Consider the following 21842-nt stretch of genomic DNA (forward strand, 5'->3'; position numbering starts at 1 on the left):
TTTTTATTTGGTCGATGTAAATATTAATATTCCTTCAAATGAAATTTTCTTGGACTATTCATCTCCTTATTTTATACCTTGCCAGGTCCAGAGCTTTGACGCAATCACTGACTGATTCTTCAATATCAGATGTTGAGGATACATCCCACAGCTTATTATGTTCAGATAAAATTTGGATGAGATGATCCTGGGAGAAGTGGGTACCAAGCACTCTCCTCTTATATGCTTCAGCTTTCTCTCTAAGTTCCTTCACCTGTGACATTGAAAGAGAGGAAAATTTTTAGCTTTTAAAATCATATTATTCTGGACATAACCTTGTTCTGTTTGTATTGTGCTCAATATAATGCAGTTTAAAAAATGCTCACTTCTGGATGAACAGATTGTTTCAACTTAGATAAGAATAATAGTCCCTTGATTCACAGAAAATACATTTGCTACTAACTTAGCATAGCTGTCTCTAATATATTTCATAAATGTTCCTGCCAAGTAGAAATTAGAGTAAACAAAAATAGCCTTCAAATTTTAATTTAAAAACTAACCTCAGCATACCAAGGGGAAATACAGTTGGTTCCAGTTCCCTGTTTAAAAGAAAGTTGGGATAAAATAATGTACTTCTGTAAATCCAATAAAGAATATACATTCAAAATTTAAAGAGGTGAAGCAACAAGAATTTATATGATACAACAATTTAAAATAAACAATAGTGGAATCACAATCTCCCAGAAACAATTTTAAAAGTACATTTAAATTAATTCAAATCTTCATAAGCTACGATAATTAAAACTCAATATCACCAGTAAGATATTTCATTGTACAGATTATTGCTTTACACTTAAAGCCTAAGTGACTTTATTGAAGACACCAATGAAAAGTATTTAGAGCATTATAACAATGCATTGAAGTTCATGCACAAGTACTCCAATATTTGCTTACCTCTTCAGACCTACATTCTGTTTTGACATATTCATACCAAGCAGGAGACCGAAAACTAGTCTTATATTCAGACTTAACATTTCTGGAAAGGAACACCAAAATGGGTGTTAAGTAGAATTTGTATCAATGAATGTGATAAATTATACTTAAAAGTTATACAGTGGATTTCAAATGTCAAGATTTTGTACCTAAATCCTTTGTTTGGATAAACAGTTTTTTGTGGATTCTGGTCTTTTAGAAGCTGTTTGTCCAGGAGCTCGGTTTTCTGTGTCTGGCCTTTTGTGATTGACCCTGTTGACTTAGGAAGGACAAACCTCAGGTTATTAGTCTGAATACATGAAAACTAAATCACAGGCAGGCAACAAAGGATTCACTCATTTTCCTTTTTGTCAGCATTGTAGAAAATAAAATTCTGTTGTCTTTTTTTTAAATATGCAATACATTAAGATCCTTTTTAATGGGAGTTCAAGCAAGCGGAAGCCTTAAACAACCAGCAAAAAAAATCTCAGAAAATAAAGAGGTAAAAAAAATACAAAAGTTTAAAATTGGACCCCCTAAATGGTTGGTTTGCCAATCCATGCAAAATGCAGATTCAAACAACAGGCAAATTCATCTACTAACTCCAATAAGACAGTGAGGATTTTACAGCAATACCCTATTTTCATTTAAATATTAATTTTTGAGAAGACAGATTAGGAAACCCTGTAAATTGAATACAAGTGGCAGAGAAATCTGTGTTTAAAGAATAACTTCCAGAATTTCCACATATCGTTGGTCAATCACAAAAGTCCCAATCATACACAATGAAAGCAGGACCCATAGTTTTCATTTTACTCTGTCTGGAGAGCTTGCAGAGATTCCCCAGAATTTATACTGGGTAATTTGACTCTGTACCAGGTTAGAGGAGCAGGCTACACAAGATGCCAGATGCAGGCTACACAAGATTGTCTGTGTTGTCTCAACACAGTATCCATGTTATTTGTGGCTCTGACACCAGTTGGACCTTGCCATAAGAAGCTGGAAAACTTCTTTAGGCCAACTAAAGAGACCTCCTGCACCCAGATCAAATAAGTTCAGTTTTAGGGTGACAAGAGATGATTATATCATTTGGTGCACCCATGCCAGAAATATATAGCCCACTGAAAACAAATCCATTCAGTAATCATAAGGGCCTTTTCAATAGTTAAATCATATTAGTTCCACATTGGATCTCACCACACAGATAACAGTGCATGATTTGCAAAAGGTTTATAAGAAAGTGCAGCAAATAATTTGGAACCTATGAGGAGAATGGAATAGAAAAGAAAGGAGGTATGTTTCAATTATTTAGGGCAATGATAAGACCTCACCTGGAGCTCTGGCACAGCACTTGGACTTTAAAAATTGTTATTACATTAACAATTCAGAGAAGGTTTACTGGGCAAGTACCTGGGATGGCCAAGTTGTCTTATCAGGAAAGAAAGGATAAGCTAAGCCTTTATTTATTGTAATTTAGAAGAAAGAGTGGGGAACTGACAAGAGAAAGTAGAGAAATGTTTCTTCTCAATGGAGAATACCTTCAAACAATCTCAATTCAGTTCACTTACTTTCTTATGTATTAAGGTGCAGCAAGAAAATTTATTTTGAGAGAATTCAGCTAGATAATCCACGCGTAGTACAGCAAGTAAGACATACCACAGAAGTGCAGTTATGGAGATCAATTGGTGCAGTGCAAAGGCAACATCATTTTATTTGTGTGAGGTTCATTCAGGAATCTGACTACAGTGTGAAAGAAACTGTCCTTCAATCAAGTGGTGAGTGAATTTATGCTCGTGAATCTTTTCTTTTCCCTTTTGGGAGAGGGTCGAGATCATTTATAAACCATGTAGCAACATAAAATTACCTTTAGAGAATGGCTTCCTAATTCAGTCACCAAACCCTTTTCTTCAAAATCTTTACGCAAGTGTGGTCCTCTAGGTGGTTGCAAACCTTTAAACCGACTTGAATATTCTGTTTCACTGATTACCTTACCCTTTTGAAGTGGAGGAATATTCCGACATTTGGTGTGAACAGCCTGGAGAGGGACAATCCTTTTAATGTTAAGTATAATGTTGGAATATATTTGACAAGAATTTTCTAATCCAAAAACACTCATTTGCTTAACTAGGTTAGAGATGCAGGCTACACAAATGCCAGATATTTTTGGGAATATGATATAGATCTAGCGAATTCAAATACTGTTGGAACATCGTCAAAAGTTTTTTTTTGCTCTGATTGGAAAGCCTGAAATAAAGCTGTTTGCGCATCGCAAGATGTTCATCTTGTTCATTTAGATGCTATCTTGTGTTTACACTTATCAGACCTCAAGAGCCAATCATTGATTATTCCCAGGCACCAATTCCACCAAAACCTTGAATAGTTCCATGTAAAAGTATCTCCATGGTTTTATCTTTACCCACTCCAGTCTGTAATTCCTTTGGTCATCAGTGCTAGATCCACAAAAATGAAACATTTGTTACTTCTCTACTTCAACTCTGATCTCTTGTAAATGATGTATTCCCATTGGTGACCAAGGCTTCAACTGTTAAGACATTATGATCTGTAAATCATACCAGCTATGCATCCTATGACCTTATTTAATTGATTTCTTGGGCTGAGCATTTGTCTTCCCTCCTAAAGATGAGTGATTATTTTTGCCTAATTATATTCTAGTAAGGCACTTCAGAATATTTTTCTATGTAAAAGATGTTATCTTAAATTCAAACATTGCAACAGTCTCAAAAACCTGGCAATATAATGTATGTTATAGGGACAATCAGGCTTCTCAACAGCCTGAATTGGCACATTTCCTAGAATATGTTTTTACAGAAACTTACTATAAACAGTCTAACCTTTTACATTCCATGCGTCAATTTTTTCCACACACAAATTCAGATGCGCCATGAAACTCTTGTATCCCCTCCTTCAATTATTGTTAATACAGTATTTAGCATTTTTACATGATATATTGATTTAATATAAAAAAAGATAAATATTACTTACCTTAATGAGGCTTTTGAGTCTGTTTTGATTTTGCCAAGTTTTTAATGTTTGGAGTTAAATTAGATACTGAGAACAGTAGGGAATTCTTCAAATTTGAATTAGTCAATTGCAACCTCATTTTGTTTTAAATCAATTTCATGGCTGAAAATGCTTGTTCACATTTATATGTCTCTCTGAAATGACAGATAACTCTGGGCAAATTTTCTTAGTTCTGGAAAATGTTCACAGAGTAATAATTGCCAGAAATTAATCATTTGGGACTGAGGGAAGCTTATCAAATTTCATGTTCAATAATGAATTTGTTTTCAAGTCAACAAGTTCTATTTGTATGTTACTGGCATCTTCATGCTTTTTTGTTCACTAAGTGAAAATAGGTTTATAAATGCAAGAATGCAGTGGTCTTCTTTGGCAAAATCACAAAAACAACTTTCAAATGACTTGCAATAACCTGATTTTTTTTCAATATATTTTGTAAAATTGCCATCATCTTCAGCACATTCCCTCTGCTCTCTTATGTGTGGAAACTGGCTCAAATCCTCATTTTCTAACTGAGAGGTGAACAGTTTTACCTTCACCTTAAGTGCATTGATATCATTTACTAAGCTTGGAAACAATTTGTTTTTTCCCTGGAGTTTCAAATTTAACATCAACTAAAAATGCTAAATCAAATAATCAATTGTTATCACATAAAACGACTCTTCCCTCATTTTTCTCTGCGAGAAAATTATGAACACTATTTTTCAGTTTCCAAAATCTACTCAGAACCTGTCTTTTAGAAAGCCAGTTCACCTCACAATGAAGGACAAGATTACCATATTCGAAATCTAACATTTCACAATATTCTCTGAATTCTCGTCTATTTAATCCACTCGCTCTAATTTTATTCACGCATTTCACAACCAGTAACATAACATGCTGCAAATTTAAAGTTTATCCACACAGTGACTCTAGGTGTATAATGCAATGATATTTTAGTATAGAGGATGACCTCAAGTTGTCGTCCCAGCATTGATGGCGCTCCATCAGTACAAACACCAATGAGTTCGCTAGAATCTAGTTGTGGATTTTCTTGCACGATTTTACTTTGTCAAATATGTCTGATCCTCTTGTTTTTCCATGAAGCGACTCAAGACCAATAAGTTCTTCAAAGACACTAAAATTATCATCAATTCCTCTTTATAAAAATGCTTAACTGGGCAACACCACACAAGTCAGAAGATTCATTCAAGGTCTTTCAGTTGCTCATGAGAGTTTTTCGGTGCACCTCGTAATTGTTTGCTTTGACAGAGCAATTTTGTCTACTTTCCTTTTGATATTTTTAAATCACCAAAACATCTTACAAATATTTGGAGACAAGGCTGAACAATTTTTTTCTCCATCAGAGAAAGACTTCTGTTTTTTGGGAATTTCGTAGGATGCTTCTGTTATCGCCAAACTTTCACAACTTATTTTAACAAATATATTTTTGATTCTTTTAATTTCTTCCTTTTTCTTAATGACATATTCTTTGAGTAACTCAGACCCAAGCACTAGCTTCAGTTTTCCTTCTATTTCAGTCTGATGTTGTGTTTTAGTGTCTATTAGATCACATCATCTATTATGTGAGAAAGTGTTTTCACAAACAATGCACAACAGTTTTCCTGACGGACCCACTATAAATAAGAACTAATTTTTTCACTGTTCATTGAATTCACGCTTGCTATCACTTTCTGCTTTTCTTTTGATCATTTTCTTTTGCATTGTAAAGGAGACCTGAAGGTAAAAACATGGCTTAATTTTCAAGAAAGTACAAAACTGAAAATGTTCACAAAGGACAAGCAAAGCACAATTCCATGCCACACGAGTGCCCACTGTTAACTGACAGGCAAAAACCTGCGACGCACTGCTGGTGCAGATGCCTGGCACCTCACAAACAAACAAGTATCAAATGTGTATTGAACAGTTATGGAATGTCTGCAGAAGAAAAGTCCTTTTCTAGTTTGACTCATTGAACTTTTTTTTTAATTGAAAACAGATTAATGTGATAAAGGTAACATTTGCCAAAAGATGTGCATGAAATAATTTTTTTTAAAAATAAAATATCGCTAAAAATAATTGCAAAGTTTTAGATTTCTTCTCAGTAAAACCCATTTCTAGCTTTAGGCTTGAATTCCTCATAGATTTTCTTTCTACAAATTGTTTTTTGGTTAATTTTTTTGCATGAGTAAGCTTCAATTTTTATTATTATCACTGGGATGCAATGCACCACGTTTGGCGCATGTGCCCATAGGTTGGCCATCCCTGGTCTATACCAACAACTCAACTGGAGAATGGTTCTATTTTTGTTTTAAAATGCAAGATAAATTAACCTCAAGAGTTGAAAGGTACTTAAAAATAACAATCTGTATACAGTACTTCTTTTTGAATTATAACTAAGGTTAAAAGGTCATATTTCTTGGACCAGGTTAAATTCAGCTCTTTTTTTTTAAATTATCTTTGAGTGGTCTCTGTATGGAAATGGATATTGTTACCTGGACATTTCCTACACAGACTACACAATGAAATATTTAGCAGGATGTTGAATACCTGTTCAGCAGCCAGTAATGGGGAATTTGGTATTTGATTTTTCCAAGCAAATTGCCGTTGGTATTCAGAGCATCTCCCTAAACTCTTCCGTGATGCAGTCTTCAATCCTGCTTTTTTCTGGAGTGCATAACTCATCTATTAATGACAGGGAAAAAAAAAATTTTTCCTTGACACAACAGTATAGTCAGCAAACTGAATTACTTAACAAAGCGATGGATAGATGGCAAATTAAAACCCATTAACCCATTGATTCTTAAAGTTATCTCTCCCCTACGTTAAAATAGAGATTAAAATTACTTTAGTATTATTTAAATATAATTCTAAATGACATTTGTTTTAACATTAAATTCATATTAGCACTTATTCCTTCATGTTAGGCCAGGTGAATTAGAGGTCTTGCAATGAAAGAATGGTCTGAATGAGACATTCCCCTTCTTCCTAAAATAGACAATTCTTTATGTGGATGACAATATGTAATGATTTTAGTCGTAACATACAATTGTGTAAAAGTGTGTTAGCAAATGAAATAAGTGAGAGCAAAAGCAAATGATTAAACTGAAGATGACAAAAATGGCATGAAGAAAATTAACCTTGTGAGAAGGAAATGTAACAGAACGAGACAGCACAAGGCATGCTGCATGCAGAAAGCAAGTAGCCATCTGTCACCAATTCTCTAATTTCCAAATCCAAGCAGCATTATCTTTATTTTAGTTTTAAAGTTGTCCACCAGCTCCTAAAGACACTTTAAATAATTGGTCACAAAATAAAATCACAGGCTTGGATTTCCTGGAGAAAGACAAATATTTTCTTGCTTGGTGTCAGGTTTGTATCTTCTGCACAAGCGAGTCCCTGAACTTTCTGACATATCTTAAGATTTTACTGATTACACTTGATCACTAAAAACACAGAAGTGTTGGAGGAACTCCGCAGATCTCACAGCACCCATAGGAGGCAAAAATATATAACCAATATTTCGGGCCTGAGCCCTTCTTCAAGGTATGAATAAACAGCAACCAGGCACCTAAATTAAAAGGCTGAGCAGAAGGGAAGAATGGACAGGGGGAGGACAACAGACAAAAGGTGTTAATTGGATATGGATGGAACACAGGAGGAGAGGTGAGAGTTGACTGGGGTGGGGAGGTTGTTTTTGGCTCTGTGGAAGCAGAACTGGGGAAAGATAAGAGAGAGAAGAAAGACAGAGCTAGAGGAAAGGAGACAGAGAAAGACTGTGGGGCAACTAATGGAATCCAGAGAAGTGATTAATGCCATCTGATTGGAAGATGGAATAGGAGGTATTGTTCTACAGTTTTCTAGTTTGTTTCATTCTGACAGTGCATGAAACCATGGAAGGACATGCTTCATTGACCACCCCAGCTCTGTCTGTTGCAATAGCAGGGATTTCCCTGTGGCCACCCATTTTAATTCCCTGTCCCATTCCTCTGCCAATATGTCTGTCCATGGTTTTATGTACTGCCAAACTGATATAATCTGCAAATTAGAGGAAGATCACCTCATATTCCACCTGGGCACCCTCCAACCGAATGGCATTAACATTGACTTCTCCATTTTCCGTTAGCCCCTTCCCCATCTTTCTCTATGTCCTGTCCTTTTGCTCGGTCTTTCACTCTCTTCCAATTTTCCTCTATCTCCTTTTCCCAGCTCTGCTTCCACAGAACCCAAAAAAAGCTCCCAGTCAATTTTGATCTTTCAAGTTCAAGTTTATTATCAACTGATTACACAAAAACAGCCTGATGATAAAATGTTCTCCTTGGTGCAAAACGTTCAAGCACACAACCAGACATGGCACACATGGAAACAATGCATATGCAGTACAAATATGCATGTATAAAATAAAATTTAAAAAATAGTTTAGTATATATTAGGGTCCTGGAGAGTTAACGTGAGCTGTTCCTTTGGTCATTCAGCATTCTCACTACCCTCGGGAAGAAGCTGTTACTCAGCCTGATTGCCCTGGCTCTGATACTCTTGTATATTTTTCCCAACTGGAGTAGTTGAAAAATGCGCTGTGCGGAGTGGTAGGGGTCCTCAATGATTTTCCCTGAAGGCCCCAGCCCTAAGGGAACCATGGAGGGGGAGGGGTGAGTGAGTGGGAGAGATAAATGAAATGGAGTTGCAGGCTAACAGTGTCACTGTGATGTCATCAGCCCGCATCTAGCCACCCACTTGAAGCAACAGTACATTCATAATGCGTGGCAGAGCGCTCCACTCCGTCGCTGACACTACCTTGGAGAGGGATTGATGTCGGCACCTTGGAGCCGGTCAGGGACCATTCACGAAGCTAAGTTTTCTGACTGACATGAGGGCAGAGAATCTCAGCCTTTACATTCGGATTTTTTTGCTTTATGAAAGGGCCTACTGTTGCACCTTCCTGACAAGTGAGGAGATGTTGTGTGTTCACAATAGGTCACTCTCCTCTCTCCTGTGTTCCATCTATATCCACAACTTTTTGTCTGTTGATCTGTACTCCTCCCCTATTCCCATTCTTCCCTTATCCAAGCCTTTTAATTCAGATGCCTTCCTGCTTTTTACTCAAACTTTGAAGGGGTTATGTCCAAAACCAGTTATTTATCTTCATCTCCTATGGAATTCAGTTAGATCTCTTTACCTCCTATTACCTCACTCCACTTCCGCTCCCCCCCCCCCCCCCCCCCACACATCGACATGATCTACCAGGATCGTTGTCTGAAGAGGGCATGAAAAATTATTGAGGAGCCCTTCCATCCCGTACACAGTATCTTTCAACTGCTCCTGTCAGGGAATCAGAGCTAGCACCACCAGGCTGAGGAACAGCTTCTTCCTGCAGTAAGAATGCAGAGCGACCAAAGGAATTGCTCACACTTATCATTCGAGACTCATATTCATGAAACAATATTTATTTATATTTATGAAAACTTGTCCTGCACATATTGTTATCTGCATGTGTGTTGTCTAGATGCGTACCTACATATTTTGTACTGAGGAATGGAGAATGCTGTTTCGGGCCATCCTTGCGCAATAACAATAAACATGACTTAACTTGGCATTGCGAGACCTGCTGAGTTCCTCCAACATTTCTGTTTTTACTACAATCTCAGCATCTGTAGACTTTCGTGTTTCACTATACACAATCACGAGACTGCGCACAGAGACCAGTGATACAATACGGGCTTCCGACAATCTGCCTGTTGAAACAGGCCCTGAACCAATAGCAGGAACTCAATATATTTCATAGGATCGGAATGGCTACAAATAATGAAATATATAATTTAGATTTATTATCCAATTGAGCTTGTATTTTTAATTGTTTATAGTACTTTGAATTAAAAATTGTTTAATTGTTTGATTTTAATATCACTTTTTCTGAAAAAAAAAAATCAGGATCTAAAAGATTTTCATTATTTTGACAACCTCTCTGCACCTATTTTGGAAGGACTTTTTGTTTGGGGACAGGTGGGATGGAGCAAGAACGAAGCAAATTCCCATTTGCAACATTTGATAATGATATGACACAATGGTAAACAATTTACACAATTACATTGCACAAAGTGAAAAAAGTCCAAAATATTAACCAAACATTCTTTATTGAAAATCTACATGTGAAAATGTTGTATAGAACAGAACAGCACAGGAACCCCTTTCAACTCATGTGACTTGTGCCAAATAAATTAACCATGATACATATTCCCCACATATTTATATATCTGGAAGCCTCTTAAATATTAATATTCTATCTGCTCCCACTATTACTCCTAGCAACCGACTCACTCTCTGTGTAAAATATTTGCATCACACATCTCCTTTCTAGTTAATTAGCCTTACCATTATACACTTGTTCTCTATGCAGTTAGGGCTAACAACTAATAATTTGGAATAGTATGTTCTCATTAGAAACTGTGTTCACAAACATAATTAAAATGTTTGGTGTTTATCCATTACTTCAGTGGTTCTCAATCTTTTTCTTTCCACTCACATGCCACTTTAAGAATTCCCTAGACCATAGGTGCTCTGTGATTAGTAAAGGATTACTTAAGGTGGTATGTGGGTAGAAAGAAAAAGTTTGAAAACAGTTTTAATCGTACCTAATTGACTCATTATGTGCATGGTTTTATAACTCCAAAGGAAATGCCCAATGACAACTTTCCTCAAGCAAAATATTTCAGTAACAATTGGGTCTAGAGCAGTGATTCTCAACCTTCCCTTCCCACTATCTTGAAAACCATGGTTTTCAAGTCCAAACTCAGATGCCTGCCAGTGTGATGGACAAAAGTATTAAAAAAAGAGATTTATTTTAATCTGCCATCACGTACTCTCCCAATTTATTTCCCATTTCATCCAACTCCTGCTGCCTCCAATCTGTTCACACTAAAACTATAGACCAACCAACTAGTTCTTGAATTATTTGCTATTGTAGATGGTCTCTCACTCCAGATTCTATCACTAATCGGCCATTATTATATCCACTTAAAAAAAACCCAAATCCTTATACTCAGAATCTATTATCAATCTGAGATGCCTGCAGTCTTTCAACCTTCTGCCGATCTTTCCCACAACATCTTCCAAACTATTTACTGTTTCTTCCAAAGTACTAATCACAAACAATTTAACAATATTCCGTATGATTGAAATGGGATTATCCACACAATATTCCTGCAATGCCTCTCCAGCAAATTCTGATATATTTCTATCTTCATAACATTACCTAATCCCATCAGCACCTGATCAAATTATTTATTTCTTTAAGGGTCAATAATTGCAAAACACAAATGATTGGTTTCCCTCAATTTACCTTATAAACTGTAATCTTTTGCTACACATCCTAAAAGGCAAATCTTTTCTTCCATTAACCCTCTACTCATCGTTAGCTTCTGATTTAGCAACATATGAACTGTTGAATTTTCATCCTGTTTGTCAATTTTTCCTTAGTTTTGCTTCTTTCAATTTCCGTAGTCTTCTCCAGCCTTACAACCTCAAAGATGTTGGTGTTCCTCCAATTCTGGCACATGGATTCTCTCCAGTTTTATTTAGTCTTCTGTTGATAACCATGCCCTCTATATCCACAGCTCCATAACTTCCAAACCTCTGTTTTTCTGTCTTTCTTTCTTCTTTTGAGGCATTCCTTCTAAGCTATTATAAAACTTATTCAAATAAGTTCATCCTTTACCAAATTTTTGATTATTTGCCATAATAATCATTTTAGTTTCAAATTAAATGCTCACTCCTGTCAATGGCCAAAAGGTGAATGTATATCAAAACAAGCTGTTTTCACAAAGCCAGGACATTTGAACTGATTGCCACATAATAAATGGAAGACATTCTTAAATGAAACCATTCCAAAGTATGATAAATGACCATTTTTAAAAATTGTAAAATATGTTCTTAAAATGTCTGAACATTGGCCTGGTAAAAATTTCAAAAGGACCAGATATGATTGTAAATATAAAATTTAATTTTGGCATTAGCTTGCATAAGAGGACAAAGTAAATCAGATCAATAATCCTACTTACATCATTACCAACGGCCTTATCAGCAACTTCCTTCCTACACGGTATATTGTTGTCCTGTGTTTTTTGAGCATTTCTAGCCAATTGCTTGTCATTGGACACTGCTTGTTCTTGCACTGAGTGTAAATGGCAGTCTGCAGACTGTGATCTGGCCACTTTAGATTTTTGTGAACCATCAGGTGTTTTACATTCTTTCTGGCTCTCCTTATGGCTCTCTTGACTCTTCTCCTTTACTCTTTCATTGAATTCAGAAGAAGGCAATTTCTCTTGTTCAGACAAATTTGGTTTTGGTTTAGATGTACTTATTGAATCACGACTTGCACCCCAATGAAAAGATTGTAAAACTTGAGGTCTGTAATATGGCACACGCTTCTTTGAGATAAAATTTGGTTCCTTAGTATTTCCTAAAATACAAATAAAAGGATATTTAATCATTTGTAGTAGCTATTTCAAAGCATACTTTATATTAGTGACAAACTTACTTTTAATTCATTCAAACTTTTCCTTCACACTGCTCACCATGTTGTTGATGATCTCTGCGAATACATCTGTTTTTTTGGCTCAGCACCCCATTTACCTCATTGCACATTCACTAAATGTTTCAGAAAATGTATCCAAAATAAGATTAGTATATAATTGTAAAATGTTGTTTCTCCATTCTAATGTATACAGTAAGGAAAATAGGAAGGTAACAATTTTCCATTCCTTTCTCTTACAATAATGCCTTTTTCCCCCCAATTTTTAAAAATCTTTCTTATGATAGTACACCAACAATAGGATCTAACTGAAGGGTTAGACTTACCAAACCATTTGGTAATGCATTGTACGACTTTTGTTCAAGTCAAGTATCCCATTGGGCCTTTCTATTTTTAAAGATGAATTCACGAGTACTCCTTGGTTTCACTGTCCCCCCCCCCCCCCCCCACCATGTTAGGACTATTTCAATTTGGAATATACTTCCCTTTCCAATTATTTCCCCAAAATACTTGTGACTGTTTCGGTGTCTGCTTCCACCTTCATGTTTCCCTAGCTTGCTAAGTGCTTTAATTACATTTGTCTACATGAATTATTAAAATAAAGAGGTTGATAGAAAAGGAGAAATTAAATTTCTCTGTACACATCTTTCTGAAAAAAAAGCCCATGAACTTGAAGCATTAGCTCAATTTCTGTCTCTACAGGAGCTTTCTGACCTCATGAGGACTTCCAACAGCACAATACAACCTTGGATGACAATTTTATTTGCTGCTTCTTGTATAGTGGGAGAAATGTTATTGTCCAGGGTCTATTCTCTCATCTGCTGCACTGTAATAAACTGATGATGATTTGGAACTTGACCTTCAACCTGCACATACACAAGTGCTATCTGCATACCTCAGCTAGATGAATGAGGTTAGGATGATCTTGATTCAGGAATGGAGTGATGCTAGTTCATCCTGCAAACCAGCTCTACTCTAGTGAAAAGCTTATTAAAGATACACTGCAATGTTGCAGACAGAACGATGGAGAAAAGTGAGGCAATAAGAAAGCCTTGTTTCATACAAATGGGTAACAACGCAACTTGCATGATGAAGTTTGAATAAAAAATAAACAATTGATCTAAAAGGCTCCTTATGACAAGCTGTCACCTTAAAGTCTTACCAAGCAAATGTGAAGGGAGACCTGCCCATGGTATTTTCTGTTTAGAAACAGGACTACTGGAGCGTGATCTCTTGGAATCCTTCCATCTGAAGTTGCGCTTGTACTCACTTAAACCCTAAAGGAGTAAGCAGAGGACATATAATTTAACAAAGAGATCAAAGTTGGAATTCTGTTTCAATAATTGAAAAAAAAATCTTTTTCTAACCTTAATTTGCACAAAAAAAATCAAGCTAGGCAAGTTATTGGAGTCTAATAATAGTCTTAAAAGAGGCAATTCTTCCAAAAACAATCTGTCAAATATTTGTGCAAGAGATAAAAAGGGAATGAATTTCATATGTAAGGGTGCCACAAATCATAGCACAAAGAATTCCTTTTGAAATTCACTCAGCATTACCCAACAAACAAAATTTTTTAAATAATAATTTACAATTTTTGCGGTACTGATTAAGGAGTAAATATTAGCCAGGCTTAGATGAACAAAGTTGCCACCTGAGGCAGGCATATTTGTTAAGGGTTGATAACACAATAGTATGATAATTTTCAGGTTATTGTACCTGCATCGAGCATTATTGTGGTTTTCTGAATGCCTACAAAGAAGGCATTGCTATGGAAGATGCATTGCTCCTGATCTCCCACCAACTCTGAGAGAGGTATCTAGTCTCTACCACACTGAGAAACACACTGTCTTTGCTATCCACAATGCATTCATAAGAGGTATTTTCAGATTCCATCCACATCAGGGGATGCCTTTCTGATTTTCTATTAATCCTGAGACTTGTGCCTCCAATTTAAATCTCCTCAAAAAAATGCATCTAATTTCTTTACCACCAGAGAACTGTGTCTCTGAGCTACCTTCTAATCCCTTGATTTCATCCAGTAGAGCATTCTTATGATCTAGGTGAGGATGGGCATGTGGTTGTACCAAATTTCAATTTACCGTAAAACTCCTGGTATTCAAAATTCAAGCAACCAGCAAAAAAAATGAGGAAAATACATTTTAAATATTAAGTAAGAACAAAAATAATAAGTAAAAGATATGCACATTTAAAATTGTAAATGTTCTCTGAAGTAACGCAAACTTTTGGTGAAGATGGAGCCCACATTCAGCCAACAGAGTGACTTGGTCGTGCTTTGCTTGTAGCAGATGTTTGAATAAAGTTGTGTGAAACAGCAATGGCATTGCCCAGGATGAAGAGCTGTTGGGGTGATTCTCTTAAAGTGTCTGCTTTATCTCTGCTTAGTAGAGTTGCCCTGGTCAGAGGCTTAATCTGTAAACTTGGGGGGGGGGGAGGGGGGTGGTTAATTATCTATAATGTTATTGTTCTTCTTTCAGAGGGCTCCCTGGGAGGGGAGGAACCTGCAGATGCAGTGACAATTAAATGTTTTCAAAGAATGTGACTGAAAATAAAGTCTAATGCTTTCAGGTTTATATATTCATGCAAGAGAAGTTTGTTCAGTGTAGATGCAGTATAGTATTTTTGTCTTTTAAAGTGCTTGCTCTTCATGTGGGTGTATTACTTTGGCACTGGAAGAACAAGTCTAAAGCAACCAGAAAACACACATCAGGCATCTACCAATCTCCAAAACTGCCAAATACCCAGGTTTTACTGTAGTTTGGTGACTACCATTTTCACCAGCTCATGAAAAACTAGATACCCTTCTTTCTGTCCTGAAAATAGTAAGAGAATGCCCTGATTCTACATTCTCTGACTGTATTTATGTCAATATGCAGCATTATTGAAGCTTGTTTGAGGATCTAATCAACTGCATTACCACTCATTATTCTCTCTAGAAATTGCATATGTTAGTACCTGGAGCACAAGTCTGGCTGCTGGAATGACTCTGTGATTTCCTTTTTAATCATCCCTCCCCATCCTAAGGTACTTTCCTTGAAAACCTAGGTAGTGAACCACCTGTGCCCTTCACCTGCTCCCATAGCACTATCCAGGAACTTAGCCAGCCCTTGCAGGTGAGGTAGAAATTCACATGCACTTCCTCCAACCTACTGTATTCGATCCTCTCCATGTGCCCTTATCTACATCAGCAAGTCCAGGGGTAGACTAAATGACCACTCTGCCAAGCATCTGTGCTGTCTGCAATGCCTAGTTGCAAAACATTTTAACTCTACTCCCCATTCTCAAATTGGCTAGACTGTCCTCAGCCTTCTCCACTGGCAGGGAAATGCCAAATACAAACAATATGAGGAACGCACTTTCACAATCCAACTGAAAAAATGCTGATTTCCAATTTCAGGTAACCCACATATGCTCCCCTACTTCAGTTCATCTCTTTTCTTGTGATCCATCTAGGTCCTCTCATAACTCCACTCCCCTTCTTTCCAACCTACACTTCCCCAACATAGTTACTCAGTTTTGTCCCGTCACTCACCTGGTTCCATCCACATATCAAACCACCCCGCTGTTCCCATCTGCCCACTATCCCTCCAGTCTACTCATCATCATACTTTCTTATGAAATTCCATATTCTGCAGCCCTTTGTTGACTCCACATCACCTCCCAGCCTCTGTCACTATCTTAACCCTTCCTTTCCCCACCTGGTTCCACTTGCCCATTAGCCCTCTCCTCGCCTGAATCTCTCCTATCAGCTCCTGCCTTCACCTCTCACACTCAGCTTTACACTCTCATTGCTAACACAGGATCTTGATCCAAAATGTTAACCATCACTTTGCCTTCACATTTTTGGTGCCAGGACCACTGGGTTCTTCCCACAGCTTGTTTTTTTTTTTAAAATTGTTATTCTCTCAATTGCCTCACAAAAAGAAAATTCTGATAAAGCTGATTTATTCATGATGATTCCCTTCCTAATCCGCAGAACATAATCCAAATTTCATTTTAAAAATGGAAAAATTTGGCTTCTTGGGGAACCATAAGTATCACAAATTTCTGATGCTCTTTCACCTTCCCGCCATTACTTGATGTAGTAATCTTTCTTTGGCTTGGCTTCGCAGACGAAGATTTATGGAGGGGTAAATAATGATGTAGCAATAATGGAAAGACAAAGGGCCATTACCTGCTTTAATCACTTGATGTAGTAATAATGGAAAGACAAAGGGTAATTTATAAGTTAAACATTGATCATAATCTGTTGTAACAATCCCCTTTGGGACAAAACAACAACCTACAATTATCATCAGACCTGAAATAAAGCCAGATGGTGCGTGCACTTAAGCTTCAGTCTAATCCTAGCAAATGCCCTGCAATCACGTTCATCTACTCACCACATGCAGGACACTGCAAATGCTGGCATGTGAAGCCAAACACAATCTGCTGGAGGAACTGGTGGGGGGGTGACAGAAAACCATGCACTGAAACATAGGACGTTTTTGAAGCAACTAAAACCGATTTTAATTTTTTTTCACGACTATTATCTGACGACAACTCCCTTTAAAATATGTAGCTTGTTTACTACGTGAAAAACTAAAATTATGGTGTTTGTTGCTGCAAAGAACCTGTTAAGTTCCACCCTCTAGGAGAGTTAATAACAAGTTCTGGTCTCCCTATGGTGCATTGAGAACAAAGCTGTCCCCAGTGTCAAGAGGAGTTGAAAGCTGGATTGCATTTGGATCACTCCACGTACCTCCCTCAGAGAGGAAGGAATCTCAAGGCAGACCCCACACCCGCCTCCTCGGGGATTAAAAATAAAAATCGGAGATCTTACCTTAAATCGCAAGGACATTCTGGAACTAGGGTCACCAAGGCAACGCTGCCGCCACCCCACTCCTGGTGACTTCCGCCTGCCTCTGCGGCGCTCCTCGTTTCCTTGGCGAGTGCGGCGTCCCCGTCCCCCTCTGCGCGTGCGCAGCCAGCAGTGCCGCCCCTCAACCAATCAGCGCTTCACGCTCAAAGGAGGCCGCTCGAGCGTCAGGCGGCGGCGAATCGGTGGCCTCCGGGAGTCCTGCGCTGGAATCCACTGCGAGGACAGGGAGATGAACTCGGATCCACCTTCTTCAGCGATCACTTTGAAGCAGAGCTCAGGTGACGAAGTCCAAATAATAGCACCTGAGTTCACGGTCACGCAGCTTGGCCAACTGCACTGGGAGTCACTTTGCTGCCCACCTTCATGTAGTGATTTGGGGGGAACTATGCTGCACTGTTACATGATTCAGAATCTTACTCCACAAACTTCCCAAAATCACCCTTGATGCACGACCAAAAGACTGGAACTGGACAGCATCCCTGGCTCACACCGACCCGAACTCAAACTGGGGGCAAGGGTTGTGGCATGACAGCCTTCAATGGGGGGGGGGGGGGGGGGCTGGCCAGTGAGAGCAGGGTCAAACATATAAGATTGTGGTGCATAAAGTGGTTTCACCACACACACTTGTCCAGTTGATGGACGCCGCACTTTAAAAAAAAATTAATGCAGATGCTTCTGGTTTCGAGATCACTGGGCTCTCTTCCAAGGAAGGTGGGACCTGTTCCAGTGGGACAGTAATGGAGGGGGATGAAGAACCTTGCAGATATTTAAAATGTCCTTAGGCTTGGGTGAGGTGCCAGAGGATTGGAGGGTAGCTCATACTGTTCCTTTGTTTAAAAAAAATCAAAGATAACCCAGGTAATTATAAACTAGTGAGCCTGACATCAGTGGTAGGTAAATTACGGGAAGTTGTTCAAAGAAATTGGATATTCCAGTATTTGGATAGCCACGAAATGATTCGTGATAGTCAACATGACCTTGTATACTGTAGGTTGTGTTTAACCAATCTTATAGAGGCTTTTGAGGAGATTACCAGGAAAGTTGATGTGGATGTTGTTTACATGGCCTTTGATAAGGCCTTGGACAAGGTTTCATATGGGAGTTTAGTCAGAAAGATTCAGATGCTCGGTATTCATGGAGAGGTAGTAAAATGGATTTGACATTGTCTATATGGGAGAAGCCAGAGAGTGAAAGTGGATGATTGCTTGTTAGACTGGAGGCCTGTGATAAGTGGTGTGCCTCTGGGATTATTGCTGGGACCATTGTTGTTTGTCATCAGTATCGATCTGGATCAGCAAATTTTCAGATGGCACAAAGATTGGAGGTGCTTGCGATAGTACAGATCTATCACCGATGTATATAGTGTATATAGTTACAGTATCTAGACTGTGCTTACAGCGATTGGCTGAGAGCTTAGCCACGCCTACTCTCTGGGCCTTAAAGGGTTGTGTCCCTAGCCAGGTCGGATCATTCCGGACTGGTCGGCCACCTGTGAAGAGCTCCTGTCTTTTGCTAATAAAAGCCTTGGTTTGGATCAACAAGTCTTTGATTCTTTCGACGAGCTCTACAGTGCTGTGGACAGCGAGGAATGTTTTCAAAGCTTGCAGAAGGATTTAGAGCAAATGGGCTGAAAATGGCAGATAGAATTTAATGCAGACAAGTTTGAGGTGTTGCATTTTGGAAAAAAACCAAGAAAGGACATACATAATAAATGGTAGGGAATTGAGGAGTGTGGAAGAACAGAGGGATCTAGGAATACAGAAACATCATTCCTTGAAATTGGCTTCACAGATAGACAGGGTTGTAAAGAACACTTTTGGCATATTGGCCTTCATAAATAAAAATATCGAGTATAGGATTTGGGATGTTATGATGAAGTTATATAAGACATTAGTGAGGCCAAATTTTGAGTATTGTGTGCATTTTTTGGGCTCCTAACTACAGGAAGATATCAATAAGATTGGAAAAAGTACAGATAAGATTTATTTGGATGTTGCTGAGGCTCCAGGAATTGAGTTACAAGGAAAGATTAAACAGGTGAGGACTTTATACCCTGGAGCATAGAAGAATGAAGGCAGATTTAATAGAGGTGCAGAATGAGCTGCTAGCTGAAGTGGTGAATGGACAGAGAGATCTTGGAGGGCACATGGTCAGATCCCTAAAGTGAGCACAGGTGGATAACTCATACTAGATATCTTCGTTGAATGGTTAAAGTCGAGAACTGTAAACATGTTCCATCTGTAAATCAAAGTTGAGCCATGTGTAGAGTATTGCCTGCAGCTTTGGCCAACACAATAAGAGAAGAATGTGACAGCATTAGGGAAGGTGCAGAACAGATTTCCTAAATAGAACTGGAAGAGTTTCAGCGATGAAGAAAGAGAAGAGTAATTGGGAGGGAGTTGTTTTCCTTTGAATAGAGGAGACTGGGGAGATTTTAGCTAAATCAGGTAGGATAGGCCCATTTCTCTTAATGGTGAAATAAACAAAAGAAAATTGATGATTACAGGGAACAAGGTCTTCACTCAAAAAGTTGAGGAGGTCTGGACATCATTGCCTGAAAGTTAAGCAGTGACCTTTTTCAATCAATGGCACCTCCTGGTGCTAAAAGTATAGAATGCTGGAGGAGCTCAGCAGAGTCCTTAGGAGGTTGAGAAATATTTATCTCCTATGGAAGCTGCAAGACCTGCTGAGTTCCTCCATCATTTCTGTGTTTTACAATCACGGCATCTGCAGGTGTGTGGTTTTTGTTCTGGATGATTTGGGATTTCTGAAATGGTGAATGTGGGCTCAATTTTAACATTTAAGAAAAATCTGAACCGGTACATAGACGGGAGGGGTATGCCGGGCTACGCACAGGGTAGGATTAGGGTGAATAATAGTTTGGCACAGGGCTGAAGGACCTGATTTCTGTGCTGTCATGTTCAATGGATCTAAGAGCCACTGATTGTTCTGAAAGTGAACACTAGATGGAGCATTACACTGATTATCCAGATTGAATTTGCAGCTGGGAGACCAGTAAATCAAGGGTTACGTGTGGGGTAGTTTAACTTTGGGTAAAATATCTTTTTCAATGATGAAGTTGGGTTGAAGGTCTGTGTGGACTATTTCTGCTTCTATTCTCCATGTTTTATGTTCTTAAAATTTGCCAAAGTGGTAGATGCAGGCTCAATTTTAATATTTAAGGAAAAGTTGGAGAGGGGTATAGAAGGTTATGGGGTGTGAATCAATGGGACTAGGTGGGAGAAGGTGATCAGCATGGACTAGAAGGGCCAAACAGGCCTGTTTTTGTGCTGTAATTGTTATATGGTAATAAGACTCTCACCACCAGGTTCAGGAACAGTTGCTACCCCTCCACCATCAGACTCCTCAACAGCAAACTCAATCAGGGATTCATTTAAGGACTCTGACTTGTGCACTTTATTGATTTTTTTTTCTCTGTGTTGCACTGTCAGTTTGTTTGCATTCTTTATTTGCTTGCAGTTCTTTATTTGTTTGTATGTATGCACTATGTATAGGTTTTTTTTGTTCTGCCAATGTAATTCTGCCTCACCCGGAGGTAAATGAATCTCAGGGTTGTACGCAATGCCATGTACGTACTCTGACAATAAATCTGAAATTTCAATGTGTGATCAGGTGCACCCCCTGGGAAAATTGAAACTGAGTGAAGCCTCATCTATTGGGGAATAATATGTGGCCTATCTTGAGACACAGGCCTTTGTGGAGTAGTCATGGGCATTGCAAGTTTAAGATGGTGTTGATGGAATGCCAGGGTGGTTTAGCCTTGAGGAAGATGTTGCTAAGGCCATATTTGGAATACCACATGTACTTCTAGTTCCTTTGCTGTAGATGGATATCATCTGGAAAGGGTCCAAAAATGATTCATGAGGATGTCACTGGGACTGGAGAACTTGAGTTGTAAGGAGAGGATTGAGAGACAAGGACTTTTTTTCCCTGGTGCATAGGAGGCTGAGGGGTGACCTTACAGAGCTATATAAAATCATGAGGCATATAGATAAGGTGAATAGTCACAGTCTGTTCCCAAGGGCAGGAGAATCTAAAATTAGAGGGCGTAGATTGAAAATGTGGAGGAAAACTTGGGGGCAACCTTTTCCACAGAGAGAGTGGTGGCATATGTAAAGTGATGCCAGATAGAGTGGTAGAGTTAGGTAAAATTGTGACAATTAGAAGACGTTGGGATAGGTACATGGATGGCAAGAGTGAAAGGGATATGGGCTAAACATAGACAAATGGAACTAGCTCAGATGGAGCAACTTGGTTGGTGTGGGCTGTTTGACTGAAGGGCCTGTTTACATGATATAAAACTCTGTGACTCCTGGTCTCAGCTAGTGACATAAAATTGAAACTTGGTACAGTGTAACTTCTTGATAGTTCAAATTTGGCAATAGGGGTCACCACCAAGGAATGAATGGACCATTCCTGGGTATGAAGTAAATCTGGAGTCACAAG

General features: G+C 38.4%; 1 protein-coding gene across 3 annotated transcripts in view; it reads right to left on the reverse strand.

Moving 5' to 3' along the window:
• mdm1 (Mdm1 nuclear protein) overlaps positions 1 to 17803 on the reverse strand; it is a 33966-nt gene extending 16163 nt beyond the window's left edge. Inside the window, exons 1-9 of one of the 3 annotated variants that reach the window (XM_069903901.1) lie at positions 17337 to 17803; positions 13659 to 13773; positions 12024 to 12424; positions 6520 to 6654; positions 2816 to 2986; positions 1122 to 1231; positions 934 to 1015; positions 540 to 578; positions 78 to 253 (exon numbers count right to left, since the gene is read on the reverse strand). In XM_069903901.1, coding sequence (XP_069760002.1) covers positions 78 to 253; positions 540 to 578; positions 934 to 1015; positions 1122 to 1231; positions 2816 to 2986; positions 6520 to 6654; positions 12024 to 12424; positions 13659 to 13773; positions 17337 to 17354 — 1247 coding nt within the window. In that variant the 5' untranslated portion in view covers positions 17355 to 17803. The remainder of the gene's footprint in view (positions 1 to 77; positions 254 to 539; positions 579 to 933; positions 1016 to 1121; positions 1232 to 2815; positions 2987 to 6519; positions 6655 to 12023; positions 12425 to 13658; positions 13774 to 17336) is intronic. The other 2 variants (XM_069903899.1, XM_069903900.1) reach the window with 2 other exon arrangements.
• Positions 17804 to 21842: the final 4039 nt, after the last annotated feature.

The sequence above is a fragment of the Narcine bancroftii genome, chromosome 11, assembly GCF_036971445.1.
Source record: "Narcine bancroftii isolate sNarBan1 chromosome 11, sNarBan1.hap1, whole genome shotgun sequence".
NCBI classification, from domain to species: domain Eukaryota; kingdom Metazoa; phylum Chordata; class Chondrichthyes; order Torpediniformes; family Narcinidae; genus Narcine; species Narcine bancroftii.